A 15,488-nucleotide genomic window follows, 5' to 3' on the forward strand; every position below is an offset into this window, starting at 1 on the left:
AATAAACATGAACTTAATTGCTAGAATATTCAAAATGAGCTTCCCAACAAGCAGCGTATGAGTGCTCCACTGTCTCCTGTTCTGCTTGTGTGTTGCTCTACTTGTATCACCATGGTGACAAGAGTGTTTGAAGAGATGAGAGATTTGGCTGGAGCGATGGAGACACACCCACACCCACCCACCCACCCACCCATCCACACACACACACACACACACACCCACACACACACACACACACACATTGCTGAGAGACCCTTTGAAGTGACCAGCGCTGGACAGATAATGGATTAATCCCTGAATCCCTGACCCAATCATTCTGTGAGACTAGCCCAGCGCCACAGGAGACACACTGTCTCCACCACCAGCCTCTCCACAAGTCACAGTTAATTCAGCTCCACAGAGGAACCATAGTATTGTAGCAGCCACCTCTTTACAAAACCATGGGCTCAAGAATTCAATTTCACTGGCAAGATAAACAGACAATGTTCTGACAATAGAACGAGAACAATCGACAGAAGCTATAGATAAAATATGAAAAGCTTCTCTCCTGTTAGGAAAAAGAACAGGGTAGCTTAGTATATATAGAAACTGCTTGCTTCGATTGCTTGGCCACACACATGAAGAGATAAAGTGATCAACATCACAGAGACTAAAGCTAAACAAGGACATCTGCAGAAAGAACAGAGGACATACAGGCATTCTAGATGTTTAGAGGTCTTAGAACCAGAAATGAATGAGTAAACAAGTGAAAACCCTTTGATGTTAAAATGTTCCAATTTCTTCTAACTATGCCTAAGAAGTTTCAGATGTGGAGATCGAGGACTCACCTCAGAAGTTACATGTCTGAGTCGAGCCTGTGCACAGACAACCAGCACCAGCTTTATTCCTGTAATGCTGCCAACGTTTACACAAATGCCGCATGAAGCAAGACCTAGCCTGCTGCTAATAATCTACCAATTCAATCTCATCCTCCTCTCCCTCTCTTTCCTCCTTCTTCTTCAGCTCCAAATTCTCTTCTTCCTTCTCTCTGTCCTCCAGCAATATTACATCAACCCACATTCCCTGTAGCCTAAAGGCTTTGATACAAAAAAAATGTTTACTGATAAAATCAAGTCAGACTGCAATATTGCAGTATTTACGTGATTCATAAACACCAAAGACTATTGGAAAGCATCTCATATTGTGGGTATATACTCCAGTTGCAAAAATTGATGTACGTGGGTTAAATTCAGACGTTTAATGCCCTAAATCTCCTCTAATACACGACCGTATAAATCCCAACTTGATGCGCCAAAATCCTCACCCACCCCACAGAACCATAGCAACATGACTCATAATCTCGTTGTGCATGAGTTTGGCAATTCCCCTGACTCGAATCATCACAGATAAAGAAAGGGTCTGTGATCGTAACATTAATCTCACACTGGGACATTACAACAGACCGCCATTGAGAACAAGAGGCTGCTATAAATAGCTAGTGGTAGCCTCCACTGGCCTAATATGGCCAAGCAGGCCTGGACGCTGAGCTAGTGCCAGAAAACTACAGCAGTAGCGTTCACTGTACAGGGTAACACTGTGCAGAGACATTACAGGACTGGATAAAGAGCTTGTGGCACATTCAAAGGAAGTTTAAATAGTTTGGCTTCCTCAAAAGATATGGAAGGAGTGGCTCTAAGAGAGTGAGAGACATTTATGAGCATATTGTATGTATATTGGATTGTCACAGAGATCTGTGTGTTTCTGTTTGAGGTAATAATTGTATTATTGCAGCCATTACTCAAGTGACTGCAAAGGACTGTGGTTGCATTTTGATTTGATGCAGGAGTGGTACTGTTTGTCTGCATTGAGAGCTGTGGTGTGATTTATCTTTTTATATAACCACAATTCTAACTATTGACTATTGACCGAACCAACAGACATCTCAGCTAATAATACACAAACTAAAGTTGTATGTCCAAGAGGAATACTCATTCTGTTGACCAAGACTAATACCCAGTTTTGAACATCCGCCTAACTCACTGAAAATCCGGGGACCTTTAGTGACTGGCAGTCAAGTCTTTGTTTTGAAATACACCAGGGGACCCAAATGCCTTTCACAAATTATGAGTTGCCATGGCAACTATCTGTGAATGGAGCTTGTGCTAGGGATGGGATGCCCCTTTGTTGTTATGAAGACAAAATGTCAGAGCAGAGCTGGCAGGGGATTAGGATGGGGACTTGTGGTGTTTGCGTGTGTGTGCGTGCATGCATCTGTCTGTCTGTGTGTGTGTGTGTGTGTGTGTGTGTGCATCCCAGACAACAACAACAAATGGTGTGCCTTTAATTCCTAGTCAATTGATCAACTAGAATGTAACCTCGCTCACCTGATTTGATGTAGAGCGTGGCGTTGCAGGATGCTTTCCCTGCCGCGTTGTCAGCGGTGACGCAGTACGTCCCAGCGTCTCCAGACCTCATCTGGGTTATCAGTAGGGAGTGCTGCTCCCCCTCAGCCCTGACCACATGGGACGGGCTGCTCCTTATCAGAACGTCACTCTTCTTCCAAGTCACTGCATTCCAAGGGGTCACACACAAAGACACACCTCAGACCACGCTCAGACAACTTAATCACAGTCCCTTCCCCTGTGTCTAGGTGCAGAATGATGTGCGGCCCCTAAGCACCAATCCAAGGTCAGTTTGACATACAGGAAATATTCAGACCCCTTCCCTTGGTCCAGATTTTCTGACATTACAGCCTTATTCTAAAATCATTTTTATTCAAAAAATGTTAACTCATCAATCTACACACAATACCCCATAATGACACTGCTATGCGGATGACACACAGCTGTACATTTCAATGAAACATGGTGAAGCCCCAAAATTGCCCTCGCTAGAAGCATGTGTTTCAGACATAAGGAAGTGGATGGCTGCAAACTTTCTACTTTTAAACTCGGACAAAACAGAGATGCTTGTTCTAGGTCCCAAGAAACAAAGAGATCTTCTGTTGAATCTGACAATTAATCTTAATGGTTGTACAGTCGTCTCAAATAAAACTGTGAAGGACCTCGGCGTTACTCTGGACCCTGATCTCTCTTTTGATGAACATATCAAGACTGTTTCAAGGACAGCTTTTTACCATCTACATAACATTGCAAAAATCAGAAACTTTCTGTCCAAAAATGATGCAGAAAAATTAATCCATGCTTTTGTCACTTCTAGATTAGACTACTGTAATGCTCTACTTTCCGGCTACCCGGATAAAGCACTAAATAAACTTCAGTTAGTGCTAAATACGGCTGCTAGAATCCTGACTAGAACCCAAAAATGTGATCATATTACTCCAGTGCTAGCCCCCTACACTGGCTTCCTGTCAAGGCAAGGGCTGATTTCAAGGTTTTACTGCTAACCTACAAAGCATTACATGGGCTTGCTCCTACCTATCTCTCTGATTTGGTCCTGCCGTACATACCTACACGTACGCTACGGTCACAAGATGCAGGCCTCCTAATTGTCCCTAGAATTTCTAAGCAAACAGCTGGAGGCAGGGCTTTCTCCTATAGAGCTCCATTTTTATGGAATGGTCTGCCTACCCATGTGAGAGACGCAAACTCAGTCTCAACCTTTAAGTCTTTACTGAAGACTCATCTCTTCAGTGGGTCATATGATTGAGTGTAGTCTGGCCCAGGAGTGTGAAGGTGAACGGAAAGGCTCTGGAGCAACGAACCGCCCTTGCTGTCTCTGCCTGGCCGGTTCCCCTCTTTCCACTGGGATTCTCTGCCTCTAACCCTATTACAGGGGCTGAGTCACTGGCTTTCTAGGGCTCTTTCATACCGTCCCTAGGAGTGGTGCGTCACTTGAGTGGGTTGAGTCACTGATGTGATCTTCCTGTCTGGGTTGGCGCCCCCCCTTGGGTTGTGCCGTAGCGGAGAACTTTGTGGGCTATACTCGGCCTTGTCTCAGGATGGTAAGTTGGTGGTTGAAGATATCCCTCTAGTGGTGTGGGGTCTGTGCTTTGGCAAAATGGGTGGGGTTATATCCTTCCTGTTTGGCCCTGTCCGGGGGTGTCCTCGGATGGAGCCACAGTGTCTCCTGACCCCTCCTGTCTCAGCCTCCAGTATTTATGCTGCAGTAGCTTATGTGTCGGGGGGCTAGGGTCAGTTTGTTATATCTGGAGTACTTCTCCTGTCCTATCCGGTGTCCTGTGTGAATCTAAGTATGCTCTCTCTAATTCTCTCCTTCTCTCTTTCTTTCTCTCTCTCAGATGACCTGAGCCCTAGGACTATGCCTCAGGACTACCTGACATGATGACTCCTTGCTGTCCCCAATCCACCTGGCCATGCTGCTGCTCCAGTTTCAACTGTTCTGCCTGTGATTATTATTATTTGACCATGCTGGTCATTTATGAACATTTGAACATCTTGGCCATGTTCTGTTACAATCTCCACCCGGCACAGCCAGAAGAGGACTGGCCACCCCACATAGCCTGGTTCCTCTCTAGGTTTCTTCCTAGGTTTTGGCCTTTCTAGGGAGTTTTTCCTAGCCACCGTGCTTCTACGCCTGCATTGCTTGCTGTTTGGGGTTTTAGGCTGGGTTTCTGTACAGCATTTTGAGATATCAGCTGATGTACGAAGGGCTATATCATTTGATTTGATTTGATGACAGCCCGCTTGGAAAAAGCCACCTAAAGAACACTCAGACCATTAGAAACAAGATTCTCTGGTCTGATGAAACCAAGATTGAACTCTTTGGCCTGAATGCCAAGTGTCACGTCTGGAGGAAACCTGGCACCATCCCTACATGTACGTTGAAGCATGGTGGTGGCAGCAACATGCTGTGGGAATGATTTTCAGGGGCATGGACAGAGAGACTAGTCAGGAACGAGGGGAAAATGAACAGAGCAAAGTACAGGGAGATCCTTGATAAAAACCTGCTCCAGAGCACTCAGAACATCAGACTGGGGCAAAGGTTCACCTTCCAACAGGACAGCGACCCTAAACACACAGCCAAGACAATGCAGGAGTGGCTTCAGGACAAGTCTCTGAATGTCCTTGAGTTGAGTGGCTCAGCCAGAGCCTGGACTTGAACCAAATCGAACATCCCTGGAGATACCTGAAAATAGCTGTGCAGTGACGCTCCCAATCCAAACTGACAGAGCTTGAGAGGATCTGCAGGGAAGAATGGGAGGAACTCCCCAAATACAGGTGTGCTAAGCTTGTGTCGTCGTTTTTTAAATATATTTTATTTCACCTTTATTTAACCAGGTAGGCCAGTTGAGAACAAGTTCTCATTTACAACTGCGACCTGGCCAAGATAGAGCAAAGCAGTGCTACACAAACAACACAGAGTTACACATGGAATAAATGAAATGTACAGTCAATAACACAATGGAAAAGTCTATATACAGTGTGTGCAAATGAAATAAGATTAGGGAGGTAAGGCAATAAATAGGCCATAGTGGCGATATAATCACAATTTAGTAATTAAACACTGAAGTGATAGATGTGCAGAAGATGAATGTGCAAGTAGAGATACTGGGGTGCAAAGGAGCAAAAAAAGAAATAACAATATGGGGATGAGGTAGTTGGGTGGGGTATTTACAGATGGGCTATGATAAAGTGCAATGATCTGTAAGCTGCTCTGACAGCTGGTGCTTAAAGTTAGTGAGCGAGATATGAGTCTCCAGCTTCAGTGAGTTTTGCAATTCGTTCCAGTCATTGGCAGCAGAGAAAAAAATTGTTGGCTTTGGGGGTGACCAGTGAAATATACCTGCTGGAGCGCTTGCTACGGGTGGGTGCTGCTATGGTGACCAGTGAGCTGAGATAAGGTGGGGCTTTACCGAGCAAAGACTTAGATGACCTGGAGCCAGTGGGTTTGGCAACAAATATGAAGCAAGGGCCAGCCAACAAGAGCATACAGGTCGCAGTGGTGGGTGTATATGGGGCCCAAGAAGACTCAAGGCTGTAATCACAGCCAAAGGTGCTTCAACAAAGTACAGAGTAAAGGGTCTGAACACTAATGTAAATGTGATATTTTCATTTTCAATTTTTAACAAATTTGCAAAAATTTCTGAAAACCAGTTTTTGCTTTGTCATTATGGGTTATTGTGTGTATTGTGTGAAAAAACGGTTTTATCCAATAAGCTTTGCTTAACCTCTACCTGGAGATGACCTACCTATTGGGAGGGGGCTGCCAGTGATGACACATTTGAGCAGGACCTCAGAGCCAGAGGTGGCGATGGTGTCCCCCAGGGGCCTCTCAAAAGCTGGTTTCTCAGCTGGCCCCTCATCTGCCGACATGTAAGAGTCATCTGAATTGTCTCCTACAACAGAAAGGCAGGAGCTGTTTACTTTCCTTCTATACTGTAGATATTAATCTATTTAGGACGGTAGCACATTAATGTCTAGCTGATGTGTCGCCCAGTGGATACCTGCAATTCAGTGTCCTACCTGTCTCAGGAGACATAGGCTGACTTTCCCAAGACTTTCCCGAGACTTTTCCCTTCTTCTGAGTCTTGGAAGCCCTGCCCTCCTTCTTCCCTGCTCTTCTCGTCTTTTCTCTCTCTCTCTTCTCTCCGGCCTCCTCCTCTTCCATTTCCATGAGCTCGTCCTCCACCAGGATGGTAGGAATGGTCATCTTCAGCGAGGGAGACATCCTCCCTGGCTCTCCCTTCCTTCTCTTCGTTAGAGGGCTGATGGAAGGGGTGGAGATCGGGGTGGGGGACAGCCGTGGTGGCTTGGGGGGATAGGCAGAGGCTGGCTCTTTGGCATTGGTCGGTGATGGTCCTCTCTGCATGGTGGGGCTTGGAGACCTGGGGCTTGGAGGCCTGCGGTGGTGTAGAGGTTTCTCAAGCTCTTTAGGAGAGGAAGGCCCTTTGGGGTAGGTAGGCGGTGCTCTTTGTGTGGTAGGAGTTGGAGACCCGGGGTGGTCCATCCTGGGTGGAGGCTGCTCCAGCTCTTTATCAGCCAAAGGCCTTTTGGGTGTTGGAGATACAGGTGGTTGTTCCTCGGCCGTGTGTGGAGGCTTCACCACTGTGGGAGAGCTCCGAAGGCCTTCCCTGTGTCAAATGCATTGTGTAATGTTGGCACAGAAAATAGAATAGAAAGGAATTATGTCATTTATATCTGTAATGTGTGTGTACATATGTCACTATTGAGCTGTCAGAGTAGTGTGTACCAACGCACACAGGCACACACACGCATACACACAAATCGACCAACACAAAAACACACACAAAATGTTAATGGATCATCTCAGCCTACCTGGTTGGGCTTTTCCGCGTGACTCTTGATGAGGGTGATCGTTGTCCTGGTAACTGGTTAACCAGTACTGTCTCCATGGAAACAGAGCCTTTCCCCACACTTTTAGACTCAGACGGCTGAGCTGACGCTGAAACTGAATCATGCTGCTCCCGTTGAGGAACATTCCTTTGATCTGTCAGACCCTTCTCATGGGATTGGGATGATTTTCGGGTTGAAACACTCTCTTCAATGCTCTTCCCTAATAGTCCTCTCTCCTCCAGGACCTTCGCCCTCTCTTCCAGCTTCTTGACCACCTGAGGGGGAATGGGCTCCAGCTCGCCCACGGACTGTCTCTCCATCTGGGGCAACTGCTCGGTGGAGTAGGCCTTTTTCAGGTTGGGCCTCCCCACCAGCTTCTTGATCCTGGCCAGCTCCTCTGTGAACTTGTTCTGGAAGCTCTGGACCCTCTGCTGGTAGCTTGGTTTGTCCTCCAGAGACGAGGCCCTCTTCTTTCCGAATGTGGAGCGCCTCGAGGCCGCGGCATCCGGCTGGCTTGTCCCCTCCTCTTTGGAGACCCCCTCCAGATCGCAGGATGCTGCCCGGCCGAAAGAGCGCCCAGATCTGACCCCCGCACTCACCTCACTCACCTTTTGTTCAAACTCCTTGATCTTGTCAAAGATCTTGGGTGCGGCGCGGACCAGTTTGGGTGTCTTGCCACCACTGCTGCCGCTGCTTGAAGTATGGGAGGAGGCTCCTGAAAACATCCCTGGGAGTTTTTTGTTTTTGACCACAGCTCCTCCTAGGGAAGGGTCTTGGGTACTGTGTGTGATGACACTGTTCTTATGGGAGCTGAGAGATGTTGTGGGTTGGGATACAGTTTGACTGGACTGGGGTGAGGCAGGACTGAAGGATGGGCCTGTTTGGGTTTGGGGGAGAGAAGGAGATGGGATCCTGGAAGATGGGAGTTTTAGGGAAATGGAAAGTTAGACGTATGAAGAAGGGACAAGGAGAGGCCCAGGTTTTTGGAAGAGGAAGAAAAGCCATTGGATTTTTGTGTGCTCGGTAGAGGATATTTGTGTGTGTGTGTGTGTGTGTGCGTGCGTGCGTGTGCGTGTGTGTGTGTGTGTGTCTACGTAAATGAGTGTCCACTGCTTTATGAAATAGTAATACCGTTTATAGTCAACATAATTTGAGTGTTGATTTCTCATCAGGACAGAGGTACCTTTCACAAATAAACAGAACATGGAATGGCCATAAATGAAGTGATTTTAGCACAGATAACACTTCACTTATATGAACACAAACCTCAATACACTATAGTAGATAATGCATGGGTCTAACACAACATGTGTAAGAGCCAAATAGATTATATTGTATATTTGTATGTTTCCAATTCATGATCCCTGTCAAGTGTATGTTCCCCCTCTACAGGCCAATGGAGAATACAGTTAGAAGTCATTCAGGCTCCAAGGCCTACTGGGAGTGACTGGAATGGCAGGACACGGGTGTTTACCCAGACCAGACCATGAATGGTCAATGTTACCATGTTGCAGTGACACATAGAGAAATAATATGAGCGCTGTATGAATTCATCTAATACTAACTCTTCCAACATAACCAGGAAAGACCCCTATTCATCAACTATGAAAACAATCACACATGCCGTTGACACACACACCTCTCATGTTAGCTGGACACACAGTCAGTTTAGTTGGGATGAAACTAGCTCGCAAAGACATGCAGACAAACATCAGCTTTGATTCACACTTCCATTCATGCGTGTGACACTAACGCTATGAAGATATCCAGGATAATCTGCCGGTAATGCAAGTAGAACACGGGAAACCATTTGGTCAATATACATGGCAGGCAGCAAAAAACCCAGGGAAACCGAAGGCTTCAGTGGTACTTTTTGATATCATAATAAAATAGAACCAAGCTCAAGACAGAACTGAACACAGCTGGAAAATGTCATGGCATGAAGTCAAAGGAAGGTATGATTTAACAAACAGAAATAATATACTATCGGAAGCAATGATGATTTGTGAAAAGCTAAAAGGCAAGGACACAAAAGGAAATGTAAAATACATTCGATAGAAAATATGAAATCTTTGGGAATAAATGGATCTGGGAAAATCATGATGTGTAATGTAATATTTTGTGTTTGTTGTATCTGTTAAAGTTGGGAAATTGGTTAGGAGGCCACTCTTTTTCTAATCAGTGAAAAGAAGAAGTTGTTCCTATAAAGGCATGGAAAGCGTTCTTCCCCTGTAGAGGCTGAACATGCTTCCATAGTAGTCGCTTCCTACAGACACACTTTCCTCTGACCCCAGCATGGGTTGGTTAGTGCGAGCCAGGTTAGCATGTGATGCCCGGATCAAGGGCTCCACACCCAGGTGTCTGACTAGGGCCCCTGGCCCCCCATCGGTCCCTCCGCAGAGAGCTTGCCTGCCGGGGTGTGTTGGGTCCTGGGCCCCTGGGGGCCGCGAGCCCAAAGCCATGAGCTCCCTCTCCACCACTGGATCATGGCCCCCAGGAAGGGTGGCCCTCCGGTCAGGGCTGGAGTCCATCATCCTACATCCTTCACCTGCAGGGACAGAGGACAGGGGTCAGGGGTCAGGCTGGAGATGGAGACTTAGAGAATAATGTGGATTAGAGAGAGAGAATTTAAGGAATAAAGGAGAGGGAGTGAGGGAGGAGAGAGAGTGGGGGAAAGAGAAGGAGAGAGCATGAGAGACAGGGAGAGGGAGCGAGAGAGAGGGAGAGAAAGAGAGAGGACAGAGAGAGGAGAGAGAGAGAGAGAGAGAGAGAGAGAGAGAGAGAGAGAGAGAGAGAGGAGGGAGGGAGGGAGGGAGGGAGGGAGGGAGGGAGGGAGGGAGGGAGGGAGGGAGGGAGGGAGGGAGGGAGGGAGGGGGAGGGAGGGAGGGAGGGAGGGAGGGAGGGAGGGTTAAGACAAGCACTAGAGGAATGTCTAAACCAACAAAGATGATTGATTAAGTAGAGAGGCGGGAAAGAAGGAAATAAGTAAATGTGTTCCACCCCAAGCCCTGAAACAACCCCTGAGCTCGATCAATCAGATAGTGATTGACATTTTATCGAGTGGAGTTGGAGACAGAAATGCGTCGGCAGCTGAAACAACTTGAAGTCAGCAGCTTCCTTTAACGACTAAACCCATTTATTGGGACGAGACTAGGAAACGAGGGAAAATAAAGCAAGCAGCATCTCCCACGAGCACTGAGGATTCTAAACAGACTCAGCTCCACAGACAAAACACAAATTCAGATCTCTAAAATGCTCAATATGAGCAAACTGTAGTAGACGGAGGATGGAGCCTACTAATAAAAGCACACAGCCTTCCAAAATCTTGCCATGCAGATCCTTAAAAGCCTCTCTGGCAGTGAGGTGGATCCCCCCTGGCAGTGCTTCTCCGGGCGCTCCGGGTGGAAGGAAGGGGAGTGGTCTACGAATCCTCCCACGCAGGAGTGGAACGGGATTTGTTTTAAATGGGTCTTCCATTTTCCATGACTCATTCTGAAGCTAATGATGATGAAAGACATTATCCTCACACAACACCTTACTAACCACAAGCATCCTACGTGTATGCATTATCGGTTAACAAAAGGTTCTGTTGGAACCAATTAAGATTTTTATTTTTATTTTGGGGGGGAAATGAATTAAATGATCTGGTGGAATATAATTGACATGCATTAGCTACATTATTAGTGAAGATGATTTCTGTGCTGTGCTAAGGGACAGTTATTCGAGGAAATGCAATTTGCGTTGTTATCTGGTTGATACTTGGTAATGTATTCAACATCTCACTGCAGGTGGGGCGATGAGTGAAAGCCAAGTCTTTGTGTTGGTTCCTTCGTATGAAAAGAACAAACATTGAATCCCTCCTCCACTCTCATTTGATAGCGCCATTCTCTCACTTCTTCTCTCCTCTTTCGGGAACGACGGCACTCTCGGTCTGTCAACACGAAACCTTCGAAAGTGCAAACAGTCTCTTTACAACCAAGCAAGGAGGACAGAATTGAACATAGATTTGTGCTGCTAGAGGAGTGTATCCATTTTCATGGACTACATTTAGACAGGCTGGTGACCCCTGTTGTGAAGCATCTGCTTTGGTGGCACCGATGAGCACTGTGATACCCCCATAACAAATCATCATCAGTTCCCTATCAAATCCTGTTTCATCTATATTTCCATACACAAAGAGTTGGTGCTGCTAAGTAAAGGGGTGGTTATGATGTGATGTTCACGATGGGGAAATGCTCTGTTTTCTGAAAGCCAGGGCTCTCTATCCAGACCCTAACTCTGTAGGGTGGCGGTGGCGGTGACGGTGACGGTGACGGTGACGGTGACGGTGACGGTGACGGTGACAGACAGACAGACGGACGGACGGAGAATGCAACGGCTCCAACCGAGGCAGCATGTAGGTCAGAATGTCACATTGTCACACCATTACATCATGACGTGAAGGATTAAAGGAGTCTGTCACATTATATATACGTTTCATCCAACGAGTAGGGCTTATGCCAACATACACATAGTGCCATAACCGACAGTCACGTTAAAGCCATGCAAACACATTCATTTACTTAGTGCCGGAAGAATTATGCTTATGTCCTAATCCCGGGAAACCTGATTTACAGACTTGATTAAGGACGGGCCTCTAAATCACAGATCATGCTCAAGTTAATGAATTAAGTGAATTACCTGCAGGCACTCTACGGCCAGCCTTGTCCTGGTGCCGTCCGCCAGGTCCTTCCTTGGTTTCAATTGGGACCTGGGGCTCCGTGGCTTCATCCTCTGTGGTTTCAGAGTCTGAGGGGAGGAAGATGAGGAAGAGGACGGTGAGAAGAAACCGAGAGAGGAATAAAACAACAACTGAGTCTGAGTCACAGTGACAAATGACACTTCATTTTCACTTAGCGACAGAGAGGATAATGGGCAATAGAGTTGAGCCTTGGCAGGTCTCCTTCAGAGGTAATACAAGGGGGAGTCACTGAACCGTGTGATAAAATAATTGATATGTTTAAAGATAATGATGAAATAGTTCTACCCTGAAATGTAACCATCAGGGAGTATAGTTTATGTAGCATGTATAAGGAATAGTTAAAGTATTAAACATAAGTCCAACTAGGTTGGACTGGGAGAGAGAGAAATGTGTGTGTGCCTCAGAAAATACAGAGAACAATTAAACTGTGTTTGAACCGACCTGGCAGGAACTCTGAGAAACTTATGAGGACAGGGAGTACTTCTCAATGTTCCCCTAATCTCAGAGGAATGGAACCGTCGGCTGGGTGTGATACACAGTGGTGAGAACTATAAAACTCACCTACTGTTTGTGTGTATGTATGTGCGTAGGATACCTACTGTTTGTGTGGAAGTATGTGCGCATCTATAAAATGGATGTCTTTGTATAATGGACTTCAGAACGTTCTCTGAATAAACTGTACTAATCTTTTGCATAAGCTGAGTCTTTGACCAATTATTATTAAACCCAGGGTCTTACAAACCTCGGGGATTGGTCAGAGCTATTGATGGTCAATTATTATCATTGGGATTGAAAATTCTCGTGACACCGTGATGTGAAGCCAAATGTGGCATCTAGAAATACACCACTAGACTGGTTGAAATACCTTTATAGAAACGACGTTCTAGACTGGCTTCCAGTCTAGAAGGTGGTCACCTACTCTGCGTTTCACAAAGGCACGGCGGTTGGAACCAAAAATAAAACTTTTGGACCGGTCTAATGTCCATTGCTCATGTTTCTTGGCCCAAGCAAGTCTCGTCTTATTATTGGTGTCCTTTAGTAGTGGTCCTTTGCAGCAATACAACCATGAAGTCCTGATTCACACAGTCTCCTCTGAACAGTTGATGTTGAGATGTGTCTGTTACTTGAACTCTGTGAAGCATTTACTTGTGCTGACATTTCTGGGGCTGGTAACTGTAATGAACTTATCCTCTGCAGCAGAGGTAACTCTGGGTCTTTTCCTGTGGCGGTCCTCATGAGAGCCAGTTTCATCATAACGCTTGATGGTTTAGGCGACTGCACTTTAATAAACTTGCAAAGTTCTTGAAATGTTCCGAATTGACTGTCCTTCATGTCTTAAAGTAATGATGGACTGTCGTTTATTGCTTATTTGAGTTGTTCTTGCCATAGTATGGACTTGGTCTTTTACCAAATAGGGCTGTCTTCTGTATACCCCCCAACCTTGTCACAACACAACTGACATATATTTAGATTAAATATTCTACAATGTAGAAAATAGTAAAAATAAAGAAAAACCCTGGAATGAGTTGATGTGTCCAGACTTTTGACTTGCACTCTATCTCTTTAATAGATATTAGCACCCAATATGTACTGTAGCTGTGGCCCTTTATGTGGAGGCCTTGTGCAAATCATCTCAAAGGAGAGAATTCATTTCAGCGACCTTTGATGAGATCAATAGAGATGTTACAAAGAAGCTGACATTTCTAGGGAACATGTTAAGAAAAAACATGAACCACTTATTAAGAGACTTAAAAGGACATTATTCATGGGTGAAACACTAGAAGAAACTGTCACGTGGTCAGAACTAAATGGCGTGTGGTGCAAAACCCTGTGCAAATGTTTGGAATAGAGCAATAGACATATTCAAGAGACAGAGAAATCAAATAGATGGAAAATGATAAAGAAAGAAAGGGAAGAGGAAATGAGTCCAGGCAAACATGGGAGGAACTCTTTCACAACAGTATCTTGGCTTGTAGACGTAACAAGAATCTACAAAAAGTCCCCTAGGGGCTTAGCACATTGATATGGCAAATCAATAATAACAAAGAGAGAGAGAGAGAGAAGAGAAAGAGAGAGAGAGAGAGAGAGAGAGAGAGAGAGAGAGAGAGGGAGAGAGAAAGAGAGAGAGAGAGAGAGGGAGAGAGAGAGAGAGAGAGAGAGAGAGAGAGAGAGAGAGAGAGAGAGAGAGAGAGAGAGAGAGAGAGAGAGAGAGAGAGAGAGAGAGAGAGAGAGAGAGAGAGAGAGAGAACGGACAGATGACAACGAGAGCGCGAGAGAAAACAAGACTGGTTTACCATAGCTTTGCTTTCGGCAGGAGCGGAAAACTTCGCTTCCATAGTGGCAGGAAGAGAGGGCAGACGGGAGGGCACAGTTACTATAGAAACCACCATCTCTCTCACCCACATGACCAATCCGCTCCATACCCATTAGAGTCTAAAATCCCTGACACATATGCTTAGATAGCCTACTGCTGGAGCTTGCTGAGGAAGAGGCAAGCAAATGGGTTATGCCTCGTTTCACTGACATGTTGCTTTGGATAACAGTATCTGCTAAATGACAGAAAAGGGAGTAAATGTGAAATAGACAATAACAGTGATCATACAGTTTTAACAGTCAATTTCCTTGTGTATTTGGGTTCACCCATCTGTACCAAGTGGGATGGGACTAAATAGCTGGACACACACTGTGCAAGGAATATCGACTCAGCAATATGAGAGGCTGTAATTCAAAATGTCTCGCTGCAATACACACCGTGGATTAGATTAACAGTTGGGTGGCAATATGATTTGGAAAAGGATCTGTGAGCATTTCTGTTTGACTGAGATTCCAGATGTAATGCTAAACTAAGACCCTCAGAAATGATTCATTCTGTGATGTTATGCAGAGAGGCAACAATATGGTTACAAGAAAATTGCTTGTGGGGGCGGAGGAGAGGCCTTCTGACAGCTAAATAACAAAAAGCCCACTGTCTTTTTCCTAGCAGCAATTAAAACATGAAAAATGCATGAAATCTCTGTACTAAATCATTGTTTTAACAAGGATCTTTTTTAATACAGAAAGCGTTAAGTGGTTCTCAGATACAACAACAAGCTAAATACGCACAGTAAAACTCAGTTTCTGTGTAATAACTATGTATTAATAACTGTGTAATAACCATTATTAACGGTGTAATAACTATTATTAACTGTTTAATTACTAAGTAATAACTGTGTAATAACCATTAACTGTGTAAAACCATTGTTAACTGTGTAATAACCATTATTAACTGTGTAAAACCATTCTTAACTGTGTAATAATTATCATTAACTGTGTATTTACTATTATTAACTGTGCAATTACTAAGTACTAACTGTGCAAAAACTCATACAGAAAACACACCATGGGTGAACCTTCCAAACGTCTTGGTGGAGTGTCCGGTCCTCTGGAATAATAGAGAGACAGAGGGTTGCATGAGTCAAACCAGCAAAAAGTACAACAGTCATGAAACGTAA

General features: G+C 45.2%; 1 protein-coding gene across 6 annotated transcripts in view; it reads right to left on the reverse strand.

Moving 5' to 3' along the window:
- Positions 1–15,488, reverse strand: part of LOC109879358 (striated muscle preferentially expressed protein kinase-like) — a 60,018-nt gene that overhangs the window by 26,996 nt on the left and 17,534 nt on the right. For 4 of the 6 annotated variants that reach the window (XR_004203473.1, XM_031792816.1, XM_031792815.1 and 1 more), the window contains 6 exons: positions 11,937–12,044; positions 9,666–9,804; positions 7,239–8,168; positions 6,426–7,033; positions 6,152–6,298; positions 2,364–2,546 (listed from right to left, as the gene is read on the reverse strand). Coding sequence is in view for 5 of the 6 variants with exons in the window: in XM_031792816.1 (XP_031648676.1) it covers positions 2,364–2,546; positions 6,152–6,298; positions 6,426–7,033; positions 7,239–8,168; positions 9,666–9,804; positions 11,937–12,044 (2,115 nt within the window). In the remaining variant the exon portion in view is untranslated. Of the gene's footprint in view, positions 1–2,363; positions 2,547–6,151; positions 6,299–6,425; positions 7,034–7,238; positions 8,169–9,665; positions 9,805–11,936; positions 12,045–14,291; positions 14,322–15,375; positions 15,419–15,488 lie in introns of all 6 variants that reach the window. The other 2 variants (XM_031792817.1, XM_031792819.1) reach the window with 2 other exon arrangements.

Source organism: Oncorhynchus kisutch, linkage group LG16 (assembly GCF_002021735.2).
Source record: "Oncorhynchus kisutch isolate 150728-3 linkage group LG16, Okis_V2, whole genome shotgun sequence".
Lineage (NCBI taxonomy): Eukaryota > Metazoa > Chordata > Actinopteri > Salmoniformes > Salmonidae > Oncorhynchus > Oncorhynchus kisutch.